This window comes from Myxocyprinus asiaticus, chromosome 3 (assembly GCF_019703515.2).
Source record: "Myxocyprinus asiaticus isolate MX2 ecotype Aquarium Trade chromosome 3, UBuf_Myxa_2, whole genome shotgun sequence".
NCBI classification, from domain to species: domain Eukaryota; kingdom Metazoa; phylum Chordata; class Actinopteri; order Cypriniformes; family Catostomidae; genus Myxocyprinus; species Myxocyprinus asiaticus.
In genome coordinates this window covers 65100140-65121861 of record NC_059346.1, presented here as the reverse complement: position 1 = coordinate 65121861, position 21722 = coordinate 65100140, and the positions used below count along the sequence as shown (strand labels likewise).

Here is a 21722-nt window from a genome sequence, read left to right as displayed (position 1 = left end):
ATTTCAATGTCAGAAAGAAATGCTTTTCATATGAGGCAGATCCATAGAAACTCTCAGAATTTGTAGTTTAAGGAGCTGATGTGTGCAGTCAGGTGTGGACAGGTAATCAACAGTTTTCAAAAAACATTACTTCACAGTCCATGGATGATTGCAACATACAATAATCTCTCTCTCTCTCTCTCTCTCTCTCTCACACACACACATACACACACACACACACACACACACACACTCTCTCTCTCTCTCTCTCTCTCTCTCTCTCTCTCTCTCTCTATGTCTTTAATTATGTTGTCTCATTAACTCTCCTATCATTAACACACACAATTCTGCTCGCAAACGCAAACAACAGCCAATCATCAGACAGTATACACGTTTGTGCTGCAGCTCTCATCCCGCGCATCTGACATTAAATTCCTTCACTCCCCCCACACCCCAGTCCTGAGTCTTCCCAGCGTTCTGTGCGTCAGAGCTGTCAGTGCTCTATATAAAGCTGCAGCGGGCAGAGGGAGGGCCGCCGTACAGTGGGTCATTCACACACAGGCAGAAGCCGAACACTCGCCTTCACTGGACTCCCTCAACCAGAGAGACAGACACACAGAGAGAGAAAGACAGGTCAGTACAGACGCCTGGAGAGGAAGACCCATTATACAGCACGGAAATGAGCTTATTGTATGACTGTGTGTGTGAGCCAGGCAGTTAAGCTCTTTAAAGTCTTGTTGTTTGCAGGCTGCAGTAGTTTATCAGGCGAAAGGGGGCTGGACTGTAAGACACTGGGAAAGTACCTTGTTGCATGAGAATTAGAATACAAAAAGGTCTATTCAGTGTTTTGACAGCTGCAAGGTCAACTGGAAAAAATAAAGCTGTGTTGATGCAAAAATCTTGCCGAAATGACATGCATCTAGTTCTGCTAATGCATACGACTTCATGTCATAATGATGACATGAACATTATATTTTATTATTCCAGTCACCTACAGACCAGCAGCATTGTGTTTTATCAGGAGAATGTTGTGTAGCACTCAATGAACCCCAAGCTGGCATGCATTAACGTGTTTATTCTATTGATTGAGCTGAATTCACTTCCTGTCCACTCAGAACAGGAATAAACACATCGATGGAATCAGTAGTGTGTTCTCCATTGTAAACACAGCCATCACGCTCTCATTTACGTCAAACAGAGCATCTCGCCTCTCTTAAAGCTACAGCAGCCTTTAAATGGGATACCGTCACTATAGCAACAGCAGAAATGCTGTAATGCCCTGCAGTTTCAAAGTGGTTGCTTGGCTTTTCAGGTTCTGGGAATATAAAGAACACTTTGAAGTGAGTTCTCTCTAGTGCTCAGCAGTGGACAGCTGCAAAGGAGCTTGGTCTTTTTTTAGTGTCGCCACATGACTGTCATGGCGGGGGTGGGGGTCATGTATCTACCACTGGGACATTATTGAGGTTTCCCTGCTTATCTATGTCACCCTCCAGGAACCAGCAACTGTGTGAGAAAGAGAGAAGTGTGCAAGGTTCTTAAACAGATGCACCAATTTCGGATAAAATTTCAGCAAAAGGTCTATGCCGGATTATGTCATTAAGTCAAATCGTAACCCAATTTGGAGACACTTACTGGCATCCTACACTCTTACAAATAAAGGTTCTTCAGTGGTTCTTCAGGTTTAGCAAAGAACCTCTTCTTACATTGCTGTGTAGGGTTTTGAGTTGATATATGATTCTTTGGAGATTAAACCGACCCAGTCTCATAAAATGACCCAGTTTTCAAAATCCCTAATGCAATTCTTCTTTTTCGGTACAAATTTCACCATCTAATTCGTCCCGCATCAACTGTGCTACGGACATGAGTGATGACTCAAATCATGTGGTTTATGGAGAAAATGGTTTCTATGACTTTTACAAGCTATCAGGTGTGCCCAGTTTGCCCGGTTGGCAAATAAAGAGCCAAAAAATTCCAGAGACTTAACATTGAGCACGTTTACATGCACACCAATATGCTGGTTACTCCCAAAAATCAGCTTATTTAAAAATCTGACAAAGCAAGAAAACTGTGTTTAAATAATCGCATTATTCTCTGCTTTTTATGTCAAACCGTGAAGAGACATGCACTCAACACATGCGCACATTGGATAAGCCAGTGAGAACACCGGGAAAGGTGTTTACATGCCACCCGAAATCGGCGTAATGGGCAAAAATCTACCCATGACGACCAGTTTATTCTTGCTGTTTATGTTATAACACCAATAAAGGAACACTGTTTAAACACGCTCATTAAAAAGTGAAAATAGTGATCATATCTCTGGATCAGAATGTCATAGAGACTTGGGGTGGGACTTATGGTGATGGGAAATCCACCCACCTGTCTGCTGACTGTACTGGGGTCATATTTAGAAGAGCTTTTAATAGAAAATGTTACTAACAGATCTGAGCACCTCAAGTTGCATTTGTGACTTCTTGTCCTGGAAATAGAGATAAAACTCTGCAGCATTACGCTATCTAGTAACCTAAACCTAAAGTATAAAGTTACCCAAGCGTTAAGTAATCTAAACCTAAACCCAGCAGGTTTCCTATTTACAGTATAGACTTGTATGTACTGTAGTTAGGTAGGCTGCTCTGTAATAATACAGGAATGAACATGAGGCAGTGAAAATTGTCACGATTCTCAGCTAATGGTTTCCATAAAGGCATAAATGCATCCATTATGTCAGTGGAAATAACTAATATGCCTCCTGAGACTGAGAGCTTTTGACTGTAAGCCACACCTGTGTTTGCGCTCATGTGCAGATCAAACTCTGACACATTTTTAGTTAGTCAAACCTTCAACCGTCATACATTACGTCTTTGTACCAGCTTCCCTTGTAGTGCCCACTGACCAGTGAACTTTAAGCACAACTGCCCACATGCCAAAGAAACCTACACAATCACCATAATTGGCCAGAGGGGGAGTCCTAAAGTGTCCAGTGCTGAGTCAGGCATTTGGGTGACATTTACAGTGAGCACAGGGGTCACCAGACTCATAAAACCAGCCCAACGGAGAACACATCCAACTGGATAAAAGATCAGTGTGGCAAGTGACAGAGTTATATGGAACCACACAACATCACTGACCACTAAAACTCTGTACAAAAAAGTCATTTGAATTGGAAGATAGAGAATATAAATGAATATTCATGAAAAACAATGTCAGTGTGCAAACTCTACTACTTCAAAAATACTTTATGTTGACATTTCACTTACAAAAATGTACCAAAATTTACCAGAGTATTACCACAGCTTTATGGACATGGTACAATGTAAATACCACAGTACTGTACCTGAATATGGTAATCATTCTGATACCAGCACTGTATCATGGTATCACACATTTCACACAATGGTTAATACACTCCATGTGTGAGATATAAAAATCAGCCTGTAAGACTTTGTACCCTATGCATGTTACCGAGTAAATTCTAGTAGTATCACTCGTGCTAAGTGCCTTGTAATGAATGAATATTAATAATGCATGACATGTTACTTATAAAACATGTTTTATGCAATGCTCATTCAACTCTCTTACATTCAAAATGTTTCAGCCAGATCTAATGAAAATTACATGACTGTAGCGCCATTTTTAATGTGGCCCATTACATGTATAGTGGCACTTCCGAGGTGAAAAGTCCACTATGTGGCGCTAAAAGCGAGGTAAATGGTCTCCCAAATAGTTATTTTGGTTAAGGTTATTTCTGTATTGAGTTTTAAATCAACAAAACTGACCTCCCTACCCTAAACCTTAAACCTAAACCTAACCGATAATGTCATAAAAAGCAAATGTGAGTTGGAAAACAATTGCTGAGGCAACCACATCATTTTGTGGTGTTTCTATGATGTGCTCTTCAGGACTCGTACACTGGTCCTTTACATCACAAGTGCAATGCTCTTTCAGTTGAGCTACCGCACAATTAGACCACTCTTGAACAAGCTTGTAAATGTAATTGGTTATGTAATGCAAACGTTAAAACAAGTCATGCGCTATTGTAAATGTTTAGATGTTATAAGATAGCATTGTGTGAAAAGTACGTGTTTTTTAACTAATCATCCATCATTTTACTCGTGATTTGTGTGAAAGTGAATGAAACCCTTACAAAAATTGAAACTAGCTGCTCGTTATTTTCACATGCAAATGAGCTTTTGATTCACTGCAAATGTTTGCCAGACGTTTGCAGCTCTTCGCCGGTAGTGGTGAACCTCCAGCAAACCTTTGGCAACAATGGACAATTTGCCGCAAGTTTGCCACAAAGCTCATTTTCATGTGAAAATTATCAGTGGCGAATTTGCGGCAAGTTTGTGACAAATTTCCCATGAACTCTCGATTTTCGTAAGGTAAGTCATTGTTGCTGTAGCATTTCTAGTGTTCATTTCACCAGGAAACTTCCACAATACATGCAATGAGCCACTTTAAAATCATTTTGCAAAAATGTTTGTATAGTAACGTGATTCCATGAGACCAGGTTGAAATGTTTTGGAGTTGAACATTACAGAGCTGAAAGTCAGCGAAACATTGCTAATTAGCTAGCAAATATCATTGCACCACACCATGTTATTTATTCAATATTTCTTGTGCTTTGTAACAAAAAAACAAAACAAAAAAACACCTGCAAAAACGAACCACTTTTTTTTATCCACATTACAGACAACTTAATTTTTCCCCCATACTTAGGCACTCTTTTTTTTTTTTTTTTGTCTTGTATGAGATATGAAAAAAACAGAACTTAGCTTAGCAACTGGCTCAAAGTCACAGTAAATGCTCCAGCAGAAATAGATTAAAAAAAAAACACAATATGCATTTCTTAACAAATCTTAATTTAGACATATGGAATTCAAATAATCTGTTAATCACTAGAGCAGTTATTAAGACGAGTCTTTGAAACCAAAGCATTTATATGCAAGGCATTGAGGGTCACATGACCAACTGTTCCGTCACTACAAAAAGGGATGTGTTTACACTTGCCATCTAGACGTTCAAGACACAGAACATTTCATACTTACTGCAGAGCGCACTGAACAGTAAGAGGAACACTTTTAATGTACTATGATTTTAGTCAAGTGTTTTGAGACGTTTTGTGGTGTCATAAATTCTGTTTTAGAAGATGACAGTTATTGTGGTGGGTGTGTTGGCTGGGTGTCACTAACTCACAGACTGACAGAGCTGTTTTTATAGGAAGTCAGGCTGAGTTAAAGGAATATTCTGGGTTCAATATAAGTTGAGCTCAATCGACAGCATTTGTGGCGTTATGTTGATTACCACAAAAATGAATTTCGAGTCATCTCTCCTTTTCTTTAAAAAAAGCAAAAATAAAAAACCCATTTAAACAACTTATTACTATAACTCAAATAATACAAAGAGTTTTAACAGAAGAATAAATGTAAGTGCTTTATAAAATTATAAGCATCACATTTCTGCCTTTAAACCTTCCAAAAACCTTCTTTTTTAAAAGAAAAGGAGCTACGAGTCAAAACTAGTTTTGTGGTAATCAGCATTATGCCACAAATGCTGTCGATTGATCTCAACTTGTATTGAACCTGGAATATTCCTTTAATACTTAAGGGATAATGTACAGTCACCAGGTTATCGCAAAATAAACCCTGACTGGGTGATCGCGTCAGAGCAATTAGAGCATTTGAATTAACCTAAAGAGGTTTATTTTGCGATAACAACCAGATGACTGTACATTATCCTGCTTATTACACGGCTACTAACCAAATAAATAAATACATTTACATAAAATATTGATTTGCGTTGAAATTCTGTAATTATGTGAGAAGAAAGAAATTGCTGAACAGCTGAATTCCACCTTAGGTTTGCATCAGAGTTCTGTTGGTGTTATTTTGTGATTTAAATGATTTTATTAGCTTACTTGTAGCGATCACACAGTGATCCGAGAAGTAGGAATGATGACTCGTTATACCCGGATAATCGGTCTGATATGACTTAATCCCTGGATGTAATTCAGAAATATCAGACCACTAGATGATGCCAGTGACCAATCAGAATCGAGTATTCTAGAGACTCATGTAATAATGCAGAATTATGCACAGATATTAAGCTGCAATTATTAAATATATGGTTAGGATATTTCATATGCTGTGGTTTATTAACATGTAATTGCATGCATTTCCACATATACAGTGACTGCATGTTACACTAACTCCAACTTGAGATCAAAATACCACTGCAGCGATTATTGGTGGTTGAAATTTTTAAAGAGTTTTGAATTCCAATCACCTTTACATTGTATATACTGTGAGACAGTAATTGCCTACACATCAAACCAAGTGCACTCAACAGTTGTCTAGTGCTGTCTGGTTCCTGTTCTGTTTTTGTACTATTACAGTAAAAGTGTGTGTTTGTACTAGTTATGTATGCATGTAGTTACTACTAGAGTTCATCTGGAAATGCATTTCCTATAGAGTAGTGTTGTTGGCCTATTTATCTGGGTGCTTTGATGAGACTGCACAGTCCTTTTACAGTGCAGGGTTTCAAAATTGTTGTTAATAGCTGTGTTTTTATATCTATCTTGGGAATACTCACGGGTAGCTATTTTCTATGGATACACGTGGCATAAAAGTACAGCTCCTTTCTACTTAAATGGCAAAAAACAGAAACTGAAATCTCCAAAACGGTTGATCAAGATTACGATCAAAGAACATATTCAAAATCAGCAGTAAAATCTGACAACAATATTATAAATTGTGATTCTTTAGCTCAGATCACACACACAAAAAAAAGCTATTGTTCTTTGACTGACAAGCGATGTCTGTATCTATAAGGTGATTGGCTGTTTTACCTGTAAGGCAGAACTTCCTTTTCTATAACCGCCATATTGGGCATTCAGTTTTCTCCAATTCATTTAAATATAAGTGGTACAACTAAAACATTAAGCTGTCTTATGATTCAGGTCACAAAATATTCAATCAGCTGTTACACTGCAAAAATAATTTTCTTAATGTGTATCTTTGACTTGTTTCCCAGTAAAGGTATCTAAAAATCCCTAAAACAGGATAAATGTACAGTACCTAATCATCAAAACTGTAAAAAAAAATTTAGAGAATGTTTAAGCATAAAATACTATAAAAACCTACCATTGCCACAAGACAAAATACACTTATATTCAAGATACATCTGTCCATATTTTTACTGGAAAACAAGACCAAGATGCTCGTTAGGAATATGAGTATGATTGTTTGAAGTGTATACATATATATATATATATATATATATATATATATATATATATACAGTTTGCACATAGTGTCTTCTCTAAAAGGGGTCATATAAAGAGGTCACATTTTCCCTGACTAATGTCACTTTAAATTTGGCGACGGTAGGTGGAAAGTTTCCCCCATTAAAATCGGTCTGTGCTTACCAAAATTCGAATCCCTGCCCCCAGTGGCCGAAGCTGGAAGTGTCGTTGAGATTAAATGTTCACAGGGTGGCAGCAAAAGTGAGATGTATTTTTAGTTGTAAATGAAAGTCAACAGGAATGCATAATTTATAAACCATAAAACCCAACCCTAAACCTAACCGTCAGTGGATTGAAAATGCAACTTTCGAATCACAATAACCATTTTTTACATGGGTGTGATTACTTCCTGGTTCCCACATGACCAGCTGTGTCTCTGAGGCTGCTCACGCAACACACTATAAGAGGGAAGCATGTTCAAACTTGAACTGATGCAAAAATGTCTAATGGGGGATGACACTCAGTAATTTGGAAGATTCTGGTCGATGTCGAAGGATACAAACTTTTGGAATCAACATGTACATTTCCTGTGTGATCATGTTAGCTCTGCAGATCGTTCTGAAGAATCCCAACATTAGAAATGAGCGGTTGAATTTATTTTTAACAAGATTCAGGACGCACTATACACTATGCAATTACAATATTCACTATGCAGTCAGCCATGTAGTGTATGAATGTTTGAAGTGTAGTATCGTCCCAAATTGAACACTTAATTTATTTATTTTTTACCTACACTGAAGCATTCACCGTTTATTAGCTGACAGAAGTGACTTTCAAACGTGTGTCCTCATGGCCCGGCACTGCCTTCCTCCTCGTCACACTCCATCACCCGACTCAGGCCGGGGATGACGCACTCCCCTCCCCTCCCTTCTGGACGTGCCTGCCGGTTGGTCTTCCCCACCTTTTGGAGCCTGGGAGAGACGAGGGGAGGGAAAGTGGAGATGGAAAGAGCGAGGCGGAGAGACAGAGAGCGAGAGAGAGGAGAGAGAGAGAAAAATTGCTCGCCGGCTCCCGGATACGCTGTTGCCCAGTTCTCAACCGCTCCTCCGCCCTCTGGCAGACGGCAGCTCGCTCCTCCTCCGGCGGACGGCAGCGAGTCCTCCGGCCCCTGGTGGACGGAACCGCTCCTCCCCTCTTCGGCGGACGGCAGCAGTTCCTCCAGCTCTTGGCGGCCGGCAGCGACCCCTCCGTCCCCAGACAGACGGCCGTGGCTGCTCCTTTGGTGGATGGCAGCGGCAAGGACTCCGCGACAGTGCATCCCTCCTCCCTCCCGGGTTTCGGCACCAATGTAACGAGGTTAGGTGGGCAAGGAGGAGGCAGGAACCAGCTAAACAGTTAACGTAAAGTGTAATGATAAAACTCAACATAAAACAAACATAAACAAACACAGACATACATGCAACGCGGCCATGTGTGTGTCCCTCCCTCTCAAACTGGCACCTCCAACTAGTCTTTACCCCCCTCTTGGCTGATTAGCCCGAATCAGGGCCGGCCATGTGTCCTCACGTGCCTTCTCCTCGTCACCCCAATAAAAACAGTGGGCCTTACACATAAGTATTAAAGGTACAGCAGCAATTGAGAGGGTTGAAAATGAGTGGGGAAAAAAAATTATTACAACATTTGGGCATAATTTTTTTGAAAATATTTAGACAAAAATTGTAACATTATGGGTAGACCCCAGGGGGAAGTAAATGAATAAAATGATGACCCCTTTAAGACAACTGTCTGTTTAACTGTGAATGAAAATGTTGTCCAAAGTTTATTGGTCACATGACCAGCAAATGCTCAGCTCAAATGCAGGAAATGTTCTTTTACAACTAATATTACTGCACAAATGAAAGACAAAAAGATGGTGAGACAGACATGAAGGTAAACCATCAATAACAAATCATTATAATTTACATGAAATATGCAGAATGCGCTGTACACAGCAGTGATATGCAGCTGTGTATGTATGTTTGTGTAGAGAGGTGTGTTACAGTGCTACAGGTCTCTGTCAATTAAACGCTGATAGTTTGGGGAAAGTTTCTCCTCTTGAATGTGTCTATATTGACTTTGTGTTTCAGTATCAAGTAGTTTAAAGTGGCCTCAGAAGTATTCGAACATTTAAGTACTAATTCACCCAAAAGTGAAAATTCTGTCGTCATTTACTCACCCATTGATTACTTGTTTACTCACAGGTTGTTTCAAACCCATTGACCCTTGAACATGTCCAAACTATAGACAACCGAGAAGTGTCACAATACTGCATATCATAATTTGAACATGTGTGTTAATATTTGAAACTAGAAATGACAAACTTCTTTTTGTGAAATGTTTTGCCTAAAAAGTGTGCATGTGCTATCTTTCTTTCAAATGAATGACCTTTGCTTTGATGTTTTCTTTGGAAGTATACTTCAGCGTCCAAAAACTTTTTGAGGCCACTGTATTCTGTATCTTACAGGACTTAAAATCAACAACAGTTTTTCAGTCTTCAACTGGACTAATAATTTTTCCTTTTGCTCACAGGAAAATCCCTCACATAACAGACAACCATGGCAGGTAAAGAGAATTGCAGTCCATCACTGTTTTCATATATGACTGGTCATGAAACTCATTTACACTGACAGCCGTTTTATGGAGTCAGCTTTATTGATTTGGTTTAAGTAAACGGTAAAGATAGTTAAAACTGCAGTGCAAAGAGTCTCCTCAAGTGTGACCCGCAGAGAGAAACAGCAACAGTGACCTTTATACACACACATACACACACACACACACACACACACACACACACACACAAAGCAGTTCATGTTTGATCCTACTGCATTATGAAATTAAAATGAATGACAAACACAAATGCCTCTTTTATTATGATTTTATGGTCTCTGTTGACCTCATGTGGACAGTCATGTGTATTGCAAGAGGACAACATTAAAGGAAGATTACAAAATAATTCAAGTTAAACTCATTAGACAGCATTTGTGGCAGCTCAGAGTTTTAACAGGAGAATTAACTTAAGTGCTTTTATAAAATTATAAGCTTCACATTTAAACTTCTGCCTTTAAACCCTCCTAAATTTAGCCCCATTGACTTCCATTGTGTCTCACTGTAACACAGATTTTTATAAAAGAGGGACGAATAAAAATGTTTTATTTTTTTTATTTTTTTTTTGTGGTAATCAACGTTATGCCACAAATGCTGTTGAACCCATAATACTCCTTAAGATTCAGAGTTATATTTGTACATTTCTGACAGTTAGATCTGACGATGGGGGGAAAGAAGCGAGGGAAACATACTGTACTGTGTTGTTTGTGGCCCATATCCTCATGTTAACATCATGTTTGATACACACTTCAGGATCAAACCTGTTTTACAGAAGCTCTTCTATCAGCTATTGCGAGATGTTGGCAACAGTTGCCATGGAGACTCAAGCATTGAGCTCTAACTGAAAAAAAAAAAAAGAAGAAGAAGAAGAAAAAAGAAAAACAATAAAAACAAACAGGCGAGTGTGGTAGATTTTGAGAGTGCTTAAAGATGGGCTCCTGTTTGAGTAGATCAGCAGTGTCTGCTGGGAACACACAGGGTAAAATATCTTGAGAGAAACACACTGACTGATACTCACAAATGACAACAGTCTCATAGTGTCAAGAGTCCTCACAGAAGAAATCAATATGTACAGACAAATGTCTTTCCATGCTCTACAGCCTATATTTATATAACATTTATTTATTAATATGAATGATTTAACTGTGCCACAGATAAACTTAAGGATGCTAAGATCGTCTTTGTTGTGGGTAAGTTCATGCTGTCATTCTTTGAATATGATTTAGGATTGTACTGTTTGGTCATTTACATGAAACTGCATGTATAACGTGTATTTGTTTGTTTTTCGTAAAGCTAAAATGTGTTTAAAAATGATGAATATAGCTTGGTGAGATCAAATCAAAGCAGTGCTATATGTGTGTGGTCATGTCAGGCGGCCCTGGCTCCGGCAAGGGCACTCAGTGTGAGAAGATCGTGGCGAAGTACGGCTACACTCACCTGTCGTCAGGTGACCTGCTCCGTGCGGAGGTCGCATCCGGGTCAGACAGGGGCAAACAGCTGCAGGCCATCATGCAGAAAGGTGAACTCGTACCTCTGGTCAGTACAAAAAAAACCTTCCCATCTCTTCTATATTCTGTGTATGACCTCAGGATTCCACAGGCATCAAAAATAAGAAAATGGATAAAAGTCAATTCTGACAAAACTTTCAGAAACAAAAGTTTACAGTAATGCACTTCCAATGGTAGTCCATGGGGTTAGACATTGCACCAGAATAAATGTCAAAACTCTAACTGTTTCACAGTGTAACCACAATAATAGTATCAGAGCAAATATTCTACCATGTACATAAAATATTATGCATTTTAATATGAGACTAGTATGAAAAAATATATCACTTACTAACTTTGTCTTGCCCATGTAAAGCAGGAAACCTCCATACAAAAAATGTGTGTTATTTTAACTGCGAAGGGTCTAAATCATTTTTATAAGCTTTTCTAGATGGATTAACTTCTAACAAATAAGAAATTATCTTTTGCATATACATAGAATATGAACTTTATTTTTAGGGGCCTTACATTTGGACATTTTTCATGACAGTTAAGCACATTTTACCCCACAATTCGCATTACCACAACATAAATCTAAATAAATTGTAAAGTATTTATACATCATAACAGCACGCTTGGTACTGCCTTTCGTTTTTGTTGATTTTAATCAAAATAAATAAAAATCTATGTATAACAGTATGTTAACATAACCATCATTGAAAACAATGGGAATAATGAGCAAAAGTAAAAAGTCCAGATGCATCACCCCAAAAAATGAAAATTCTCTCATTTACTCTCCCTCCTGCCATCCCAGATGTGTATGACTTTCTTTCTTCTGCTGAACAAAATGAAGATTTTTAGAAGAATATTTCAGCTCTGTAAGTCCATACAATGCAAGTGAATGGTGATCAGCAATTTGTATTAGGGCTGCCAATTTAACGCGTTAATTAAGTGCGGTTAATTTTATAAAAAATAACTTAACTAATGCAATTAATCATGCCCCCGGACCATAATAAGGAATATTCCTGGGCAATTCAAGCTTGAAGTACCACCTGTTTTCTCCAGAGGGCAGTAAGTGAAACTTCAGCTGTATAGGCAACACGCAGCTTATCCACCTTTATCCTGGGGGGTCTTACTGGGGAAACGAATGTGGGTGGGACTTCCGCCAGAAGCCGTTCTACAGTATTCCCTAGCTCTGGCTGCAGTCATTTTAAGACCCTGTTTACAGCTGGTAATAAGACGCATTTCCGATGATCCGATCGCAAAGGTCAGCGCTAAATATAGTTGTAAAAGGGATGCAAAATGTTTTGTGATTGGATCACAAAAAACACATAAAGAGGTAGTCAAAAACCACATCGCATCTGAGGTTAAAACGGTGTCCTGATGCATCCCAGACAGCAGCAAAGATCCATCTCTCACCAATCAATCACCCGCCAAACAATTTTTTAAACTTACGTGTGGATTTAAAAGGATATAACCGTCCGATCGGAAAACTTGAAAAGCGATTTCATACCCAAGTATGAGAACTTCAAAGCTCTTCCTCAGTGTGTCTGTCTGATTTGAACATGCAGGGTAACAAGATGAAAAGCACACACATCTGAAGCTGAACTAACACAGGTACTCCACTAAAACAGCCAATAATTCTGCTCGAAATGTTGCGTTTGTGCTTAGATTAAATCTCAATTGCATCTGGGAGAAACAGCATGCAGGTTTTGTTCGCGCTTTCTTTGTCTTTCTGACATTTTTGCAGTTTATTATCGTACAGTAACACACTGGTATAGTGATTATGTATATCCATACGAAATCATGCACGCTCTCCTCAAAATACCAACACCACAACGAAAGAATGAATGGACATACGCCACTACAACAGCTGTGTTAACATGACAACGGAGGTAACGCCCATATTTCTCACTAAGCGTCACGGGACGTAGGAAAAAAGTGGATACAGAGAGAACAAACCAACTCTTCAGCAGACAACACAAAAAGAAGACGAGTTCATGCGTACAAACACAGCTTAATGGAGCACAAATCTGAATTTAGGGATCTCAAGACGTGTTTTTCTAAGTATTAAACTATGTTTAACTTGTCACAGCAACCTAAAAAAGTATGTTTATGTTGCGACTCAACCAAAGTGAGATGCTCCAAAAGCGTCCGCCTGACGGAAATGTACATTGACGCGTCCTTAAACAAGCACTTATAATAAATCTCGGACTGACTGACAAATTCAATTTCAAAATGGATTGCTGTGAACTGTAGGCCAATGACTGGCTTATGTTCAATAATATGCAAATTAACAATACAGTGGATTCTAAAGCCATTTTTTATTGTCTTATCAATGCTTAACTCCTCAATAATGTCATGCATTTTAATTATCTGAATATTATGATATTCAGATAGTTAAAATGCATGAATTTTCTTGACAGGTTTCGAGAAAATCACCCACGTGGAGCAAACTGCATCCACAGGAATTATGCCAGTATACACATAACTAGAAGTTAATTAATCTAAAAAAGTTAAAAAAAAAAAGTTTTACACTTTACAGTTCAAATAACACACACTGATTGTATGAAAGAATTAGCATAAAAATATGAGCTTCACATTTCTGCTTTTAAACCCTCTAAACTTCCATTTTAAGAGCATTACTGAAAATGCCAATTGTTGATTTTTTTTTTTACCAGCTGCTAAATCAAAAAGATCTTCTGTGTTAATTAATAGCACGTTACAGGTAATTTATGTACTGCTTAACACTGTGGCGGGCCATGCATTTTAAGTCTAGGCCTTCAGTGTGATTCATGCCATTAAGAAAACACAGTTTCACAATGAATAAGACACCCTATGCCTTTGGGCATCATACATTATTTCGCAGCTAACTAGTAATACCATTGACATTTTAAAAACACGTCCACGTACAAAAGCCAGAACTTGAAATGACACTTAATGCTCAAACAAGCCTAATTTTAACTGCAGCATGACTGTTTTGTGAAATGAACGTCTCCCGAACAGACATTCAAAAATCATAATTTTTCATATGAATCTACCAAGGAGGTCTATAATACCTGGAAAAATCGATCTAATAATATTTACGATTTAAATGTTGCTTGCAATAAATTTCATTTCGTCAGGGTACACGGTAATGTTGCGTTCCATTCAAGTTGGTTGTGGGATATTCTTACTTGATATCTCCGACCATAAATGCATTCCATTCCTCGATATTCGGAAGATGACGTTTAAGGAAACAAAACTGCAACGCTCCCGTTAGCTTAGCAGGGGGTTGACTTTCATTAGAGATGTCTCCTAGCAACCCAACTGATAAACAGTGCTGCAGCGCTAGCATTTGTGCTTCAGGTGTACGAGTATCAAAAGAGATTATAATGTTTTATACACCTGTTTGTGCAGGCGTTTGTTAAACAAGCTTTAATATCATGTAATGTGGAAACTAACTCATTTATCGATATTACTTAATAAAGTGAATGTTTATCACTTACTTTGTAGATCTCCCTGAGTGTCGACATGTTTGTGTGACATCATGCACCTGCATCTCAGCGAAATCGGAGCTGAGAATTTCTGCATGAGCCTACAAGTTGTAATTCTGACTTAAAGATGCATTCCATTGCACTTTCCTAGTAGGAAGTTGTAAAATCTGACTTTCCGAGTTAAATGGAATGCAGCACTACTTTTCAAAACTTGATCCGACACTGAATGCTCAAGCAGCCTAATTTACACTTTGAAAACTCCTGATGTTGCTATAACAATGCAAAAAGCACTTACCAGTTTACTTGTAGTGAAATCAGTCCTCCTTTCCTGTTTAATAAATTAAGCAATCACATGGTCATGCAGAACTTCTTGTGTTTTTAAATCCATAAGGATCTCTTTCTCAACGGCAATACCAGCAGTGATGACAGCCAAATCGTCAGACAGATCTCACGCTCTTAGCTTTCAAATTACGTACATCACTTAAAGTGTGATTGCGTCACTCAAGGCCAGCTAGAAGACCTCGACCGGGACATATCCTAAAGATCACACCCACCAAGAACAAATAAATCAATCTGATTGGCTGACGAATCTGACAATCTGACTTTAGTTGCCCATTCATTTGCACTGTTGAAGAATTCTGTGGAAATTCTGAAGGCCTGAGGGTGTGGAGCTCAAACTCACGTGCTGCTTCGTGCATGCAATTTGTGAAACAGTTGTCACGCTTCGCTTGTAAGCATCAAGGAATAAATTCTGACTGGATAAACTTTTTGTTTTTCTCTATTTGTTTGTAGATTAATTAAGAGTGAAAAGCAATTAAAAATACATAGGCAAAAATGTGATTGAGAATGAAAGGATAAAAAATATTTATTTATTTGGCATGTTAGGCCAGCAGAGAAGGTTTTGCTGGCCCTGAGAAATCGCCTCTGGCTTAACATCTACTGAACCAGAAGCATTCCTTAAAAATATGCTGAAAAAATTCACAAGGATCACATTGAGGTTAGATCAAACCGGTTTTGCCAGTCTTGTGGAGAGTTCGTTGTAATAGTGTTGTTGTTTGTTCAGGACACAGTTCTTGATATGATTAAAGATGCCATGATCGCCAAAGCTGATGTCTCTAAGGGTTACCTCATCGACGGATACCCACGTGAAGTCAAACAGGGCGAGGAGTTTGAGAAGAAGGTAGAGGAACAAAATACCTAAAGCACACAGAGTTTGAGTAAACCTCATAAAACTAACGTTCTGCTTGCCAAAATTCAAGATCCACTAAAGGACATACAACATATATTTATTAGATTGGAGCTCCAGCTCTGTTGCTGTACATTGACGCTAAATCTGAGACGATGGTGAAGAGACTCATGAAGCGTGGTGAGACCAGCGGTCGCGCTGATGACAATGAGGAGACCATTAAGAAACGCCTGGACCTGTATTATAAAGCCACTGAGCCCGTCATCACATTCTACGAGCAGCGCGGCATCGTTAGAAAGGTAAGTGAACAAATACAGCTTATAGAAGATGTCTATTGATTTCAGTCTTCGTAATGTTTAGTTTGAACTTTTGTCTCTCTCCTCTAGATAAACTCTGAGCTGCCAGTGGATGAAGTTTTTGCAATTGTTGAAAAAGCAATTGATGAACTAAAGTAAAAATCACATGACAACAAACTCTTGTTTTGGTCTTTCCTTCACATTCAGTCACATAAAGGCATGTTTAACCTTCAAACTACAAATCTCTCTTCAGCCTCTTCATGTTTCCAAACTAACAAGGATTAAATAACCTTCCAACTTTATAAAGCCATTTTAAACTTGCAGGAAAGTCTTCATCAAGCCAACATTCAACTTTTTTGGACAAACATTCCTTTCCTACTCTGAAAAAAACCCTTAAACGGTATGGACCCACCAGTGGGTACTGTGGGCGGAGCCAGAAGCGTGCGATATGCTTTTTGCTTAAATTGTAAAAGTCCCAGATGCATAAGTCACTCATGTGTGGTACCATTTAATAGGCAAGGTGAAGTTTTCATAGAATGCACAATATAGAATACACATTATACAATAAAAAAGTATATATAGTATATATAAAATATACAGTAGGTTGTATTGTACTGTATTGACATTCAGGCTGTCGGTTGATAGTAAGTTGCCAGTGTGTTGTTAAGAGAGTATATAATATAATAATAATAATATAATTTATGACAGTCCGGTGTGAAATATAAGAGTAAGAGTAATAAAGTGCAGTGTTGATGTATTTTGATCATGGGAGATCAAGAGTTCAAAAGTCTGATTGCTTGGGGGAAGAAGCTATCATGAAGTCGGCTGGTGCGGGTCCTGATGCTGCGATACTGCCTGCCTGATGATAGCAGTGAGAACAGCCCATGGCCTGGGTGGCTGGAGTCTCTGATGATCCTCCGAGCTTTTTTCACACACTGCCTGGTATATATGTCCTGGAGGGAGGGAAGCTCACCTCCGATGATGTGTCTGGCAGTTCGCACCACCCTTTGCAGTGCTTTGCGGTTGTGGGCGGTGCTATTGCCATACCAGGCAGAGATGCAGCCAGTCAGGATGCTGTCTACAGTGCAGGTGTAGAACCGTGTGAGGATGTGGCGGTTCATTCCAAACTTCCTCAGCCGTCTCAGGAAGAAGAGGCGCTGATGAGCCTTCTTCACAATGGCTTCAGTGTGGATGGACCATGTGAGTTCCTCAGTGATGTGGACACCCAGGAACTTGAAGCTGCTGACTCTCTCCACTGGTGCTCCATTGATGGTGATGGGACTGTGTTCTCTATCTCCTCTCCTGAAGTCCACCACAAGCTCCTTTGTCTTACTGACATTGAGGGAGAGGTTGTGCTCCTGACACCAGTGTGTCAGAGTGTGCACCTCCTCTCTGTAGGCTGTTTCATCATTGTCAGTGATCAGACCTACCACCATCATATCATCAGCAAACTTAATGATGGCATTGGAGCTATGTGTTGCCACACAGTCATGTGTATACAGGGAATACAGGAGTGGGCTGAGAACACAGCCCTGCGTGGCTTCAGTGTTGAAGGTCAGTGATGAGGAGATGTTGCTGCCCATTCTAACCACCTGGCATCTGCTTGACAGGAAGTCCAGGATCCAGCTGCACAGCGAGCTGTTTAAGCCCAGAGCCTGGAGTTTCTCATCAAGCTTGGAGGGCACTATGGTGTTGAATGCTGAGCTGTAGTCTACAAACAGCATTCTCACATAAGTGTTCTTTTTTCCAGGTGGGAGTGAGCAGTGTGTATTGTAGATGCAATGGCATCATCAGTGGAATGGTTGTTGCGGTTAGCAAACTGCAATGGGTCTAGTGATGGAGGCAGCACAGAGCAGATGTAATCTCTGATTAGTCTCTCAAAGCATTTGCTGATGATGGGGGTCAGAGCAACAGGACGCCAGTCATATAAGCAAGTGATTTTGGATTGCTTTAGAACAGGCACAATGGTGGACATTTTAAAGCATGTGGGGACTACAGAGAAAGAGAGGGAAAGGTTGAAAATGTCCGTAAAAACACCAGTCAGTTGGTTCGCGCATGCTCTGATGACGCGGTCCGGAATGCCGTCTGGACCCGCGGCTTTGCGGATATTCACCCGTCGGAAGGATCGGGTTACATCCGCTACAGAGATGGAGAGTGAACTAACCTCTGTAGCTTCGGCTGTGAGAGCTCTCTACGCGAGGGCGGTGTTATTTCCCTCGAAACGAGCATAAAAAGTATTTAGCTCATCCGGGAGAGAGGCAGCGGTGTTCTTGGTGGAGTTTTTATTCCCTTTAAAGTCCGTGATGATATTAATTCCCTGCCATATCTGTAGGCTCATTCAATCTTGTTCCTGTACTGGCGTTTTGCTGTTCGGAGGGCATAACTGGCTTGTTTATGCTCCTCCACATTCCCAGAATTAAAAGCGGAGGTCCGTGCATCAAGTGCCGCGTGAACATTGCTATTAATCCAAGGTTTCTGGTTCGGGTAGATCCATATTGTTCTGGTCGGAACGACGTCCTCAATGCACTTTCTGATGAAACACGTTACGCTATCAGCGTAAAGCTCGTTGTCGTCATCAGAGGCGGACCGGAACATTTCCCAGTCCACGTGATCAAAACAGTCTTTTAGCGTAGAGTCTGATTGGTCTGACCAGCACTGGATCGTTCTGAGGGTGGGTGCTTCCTGTTTCAGTTTCTGCCTGTAAGCGGGCAGAAACAGAATGGAAGAGTGGTCCAATTTGCCAAATGGTGGGCGGGGGAGGGATTTGTAGCCGTCCCAGAAGGGAGAGTAGCAATGGTCCAAAACCCAGTCCCCTCGTGTGTTAAAACGAATGCGTTGGTGGTATTTTGGTGCGACTGATTTGAAACTGGCTTTATTAAAGTCCCCGGTCACAATGAATGTGGCCTCAGGGTGCACGGTTTTCTGCTTGCTTATAATCCCATACAGTTCCTTGAGTGCCCGGCACAGCAGTGATAATGACCGCTGTGAATTCCCTCGGTAGCCAGAATGGTCGACACAGAAGCATGAGAAATTCCAGATCAGGAGAGCAGAAAGACTTGATAGAATCTACATTCTTCTGATCACACCAGGATTTGTTGATCATAAAACATTCACCACCACCTCTGCTTTTACCTGTGAGGTCTTTCGCTCTGTCCGCTCGGTGCACGGAGAACCCCACGGGTTCAATAGCTGAATCTGGAATCTCAGCAGACATCTAAGTTTCCGTAAGGCAGATAATGCAGCAGTCCCTCGTCTCTCATTGGAAAGAGATCCGTGCTTTCAAAATCATAAGTAACAGTCAGTATCTGGTGTGGCCACCAGCTGCATTAAGTACTGCAGTGCATCTCCTCCTCATGGACTGCACCAGATTTGCTAGTTCTTGCTGTGAGATGTTACCCCACTCTTCCACCAAGGCACTTGCAAGTTCCCGGACATTTCTGGGGGAAATGGCCCTAGCTCTCACCCTCCGATCCAACAGGTCCCAGACGTGCTCAATGGGATTGAGATCTGGGCTCTTCGCTAGCCATGGCAGAACACTGACATTCCTGTCTTGCAGGAAATCACGCACAGAACGAGCAGTATGGCTGGTGGCATTGTCATGCTGGAGGGTCATGTCAGGATGAGCCTGCAGGAAGGTTACCACATGAGGGAGAAGGATGTCTTCCCTGTAATGCACAGCGTTGAGATTGCCGGCAATGACAACAAGCTCAGTCCGATGATGCTGTGACACACCACCCCAGACCATGACGGACCCTCCACCTCCAAATCAATCCCGCTCCAGAGTACAGGCCTCGGTGTAACGCTCATTCCTTCGATGATAACCACGAGTCTGACCATCACCCCTGGTGAGACAAAACCACGACTTGTCAGTGAAGAGCACTATTTGCCAGTCCTGTCTGGTCCAGCGAAGGTGGGTTTGTGCATTGTTGCCGGTGATGTCTGGTAAGGACCTGCCTTACAACAGGCCTACAAGCCCTCAGTCCAGCCTCTCTCAGCCTATTGCGGACAGTCTGAGCACTGATGGAGGGATTGTGCATTCCTGGTGTAACTCAGGCAGTTGTTGTTGCCATCCTGTACCTGTCCTGCAGGTGTGATATTCGGATGTACCGATCCTGTGCAGGTGTTGTTACACGTGGTCTGCCACTGCGAGGATGATCAGCTGTCCTTCCTGTCTCTCTGTAGTGCTGTCTTAGGTGTCACAGTACAGACATTGCAATTTATTGCCCTTGCCACATCTGCAGTCCTCATGCCTCCATGCAGCATGCCTAAGGCACATTCACGCAGATGAGCAGGGACCCTGGGCATCTTTCTTTTGGTATTTTTCAGAGTCAGTAGAAAGGTCTCTTTAGTGTCCTAAGTTTTTATATCTGTGACCTTAATTACCTACCGTTTGTAAGCTGTTAGTGTCTTAACGACTGTTCCACAGGTGCATGTTCATTAATTGTTTATGGTTCATTGAACAAACATGGAAAATATTGTTTAAACCCTTTACAATAAAGATCTGTAAAGTCATTTGGATTTTTATAAAATTATCTTTAAAATACAGTGTCCTGAAAAAGGGACATTTGTTTTTTTGCTGAGTTATATCATCGCAAAGCTGAGGCAAGGCTTTACAATGACCCCTAGACTGAGCTTCTAGACCATTCATAGGCTGAGATATGCATGCAATCCAAAACTGACTGGATGTCTATGGTCTGGGTGCTTTTTTGCATTAGAGTGCCACTTACCTTCCAGATCTGTATATTGTGATGGAAAGTGTTCCCCTTCTGTCACTCACTCGATGTTGTGTCGATGTAGTGACACTAGGGGTCACCCTTGGGAGCCCCAAACACCTCTGCTTTTTGAAAAAAGGCCAATGGGAAATGGCGAGTGGAATTTGCATACCACACCCCCTGACATACGGGCATAAAAGGAGCTGGCTCACAACCACTCATTCAGATTTTTTCTTCGGAGCCGAGTGGTTGTACTATCAGCAAGCTGAATACTACTGCTGTTCCATTCACCTCTTAAGAAGCGTATGCTATTGGATATACGGCGCATTTCCAGCGGCTTTCTCTCCTTCTGCACGACGAGTGCAGATTTCGTCCCTGGGCGCTTCGACAGCACTAAAAGAGTGTATATTCCTGCTAAAGAGTATATTTTCTCTATTAGAGCACACACATTGACGTTGAACATCTTTTTAAAGACACATCTTCAATGGGTGCGGCTCTGCCAGGTAAATCCCTGCGGACATCCCATTCCCCAGCATGCTCATTTGCCCCCGGCGAGTTCCGAGAGGAGACCAGCTCACCCCAGGGCCAGCTTAGTGTCCCTTTCGGAGCTCTGGAGCGGGATGAGTGCTCGATCGCTGCATCGGAGAGCGTACTGGCGATGTCAGATGCCGAGGACTCGACTGGGCTGCCACCTTCGGGTCAG

At 40.8% G+C, this 21722-nt stretch overlaps 1 protein-coding gene across 3 annotated transcripts; it reads left to right on the top strand.

Annotated features, from left to right (window-relative positions):
* The first annotated feature begins 480 nt into the window (after positions 1-480).
* Positions 481-16484, top strand: LOC127426422 (adenylate kinase isoenzyme 1-like). 3 transcript variants are annotated; one of them, XM_051673214.1, is made up of 7 exons: positions 481-612; positions 9788-9820; positions 11017-11052; positions 11235-11398; positions 15889-16005; positions 16119-16310; positions 16398-16484. In XM_051673214.1, the coding sequence occupies exons 2-7, from the start codon at positions 9814-9816 to the stop codon at positions 16464-16466; spliced, it is 585 nt and encodes a 194-aa protein (XP_051529174.1). In that variant the 5' UTR covers positions 481-612; positions 9788-9813; the 3' UTR covers positions 16467-16484. The 3 variants fall into 3 exon arrangements, with proteins under 3 accessions (XP_051529174.1, XP_051529182.1, XP_051529189.1); XM_051673222.1 differs by lacking the exon at positions 481-612 and adding an exon at positions 4946-5042; XM_051673229.1 differs by lacking the exon at positions 481-612 and adding an exon at positions 9083-9148.
* The last annotated feature ends 5238 nt before the right edge of the window (positions 16485-21722 follow it).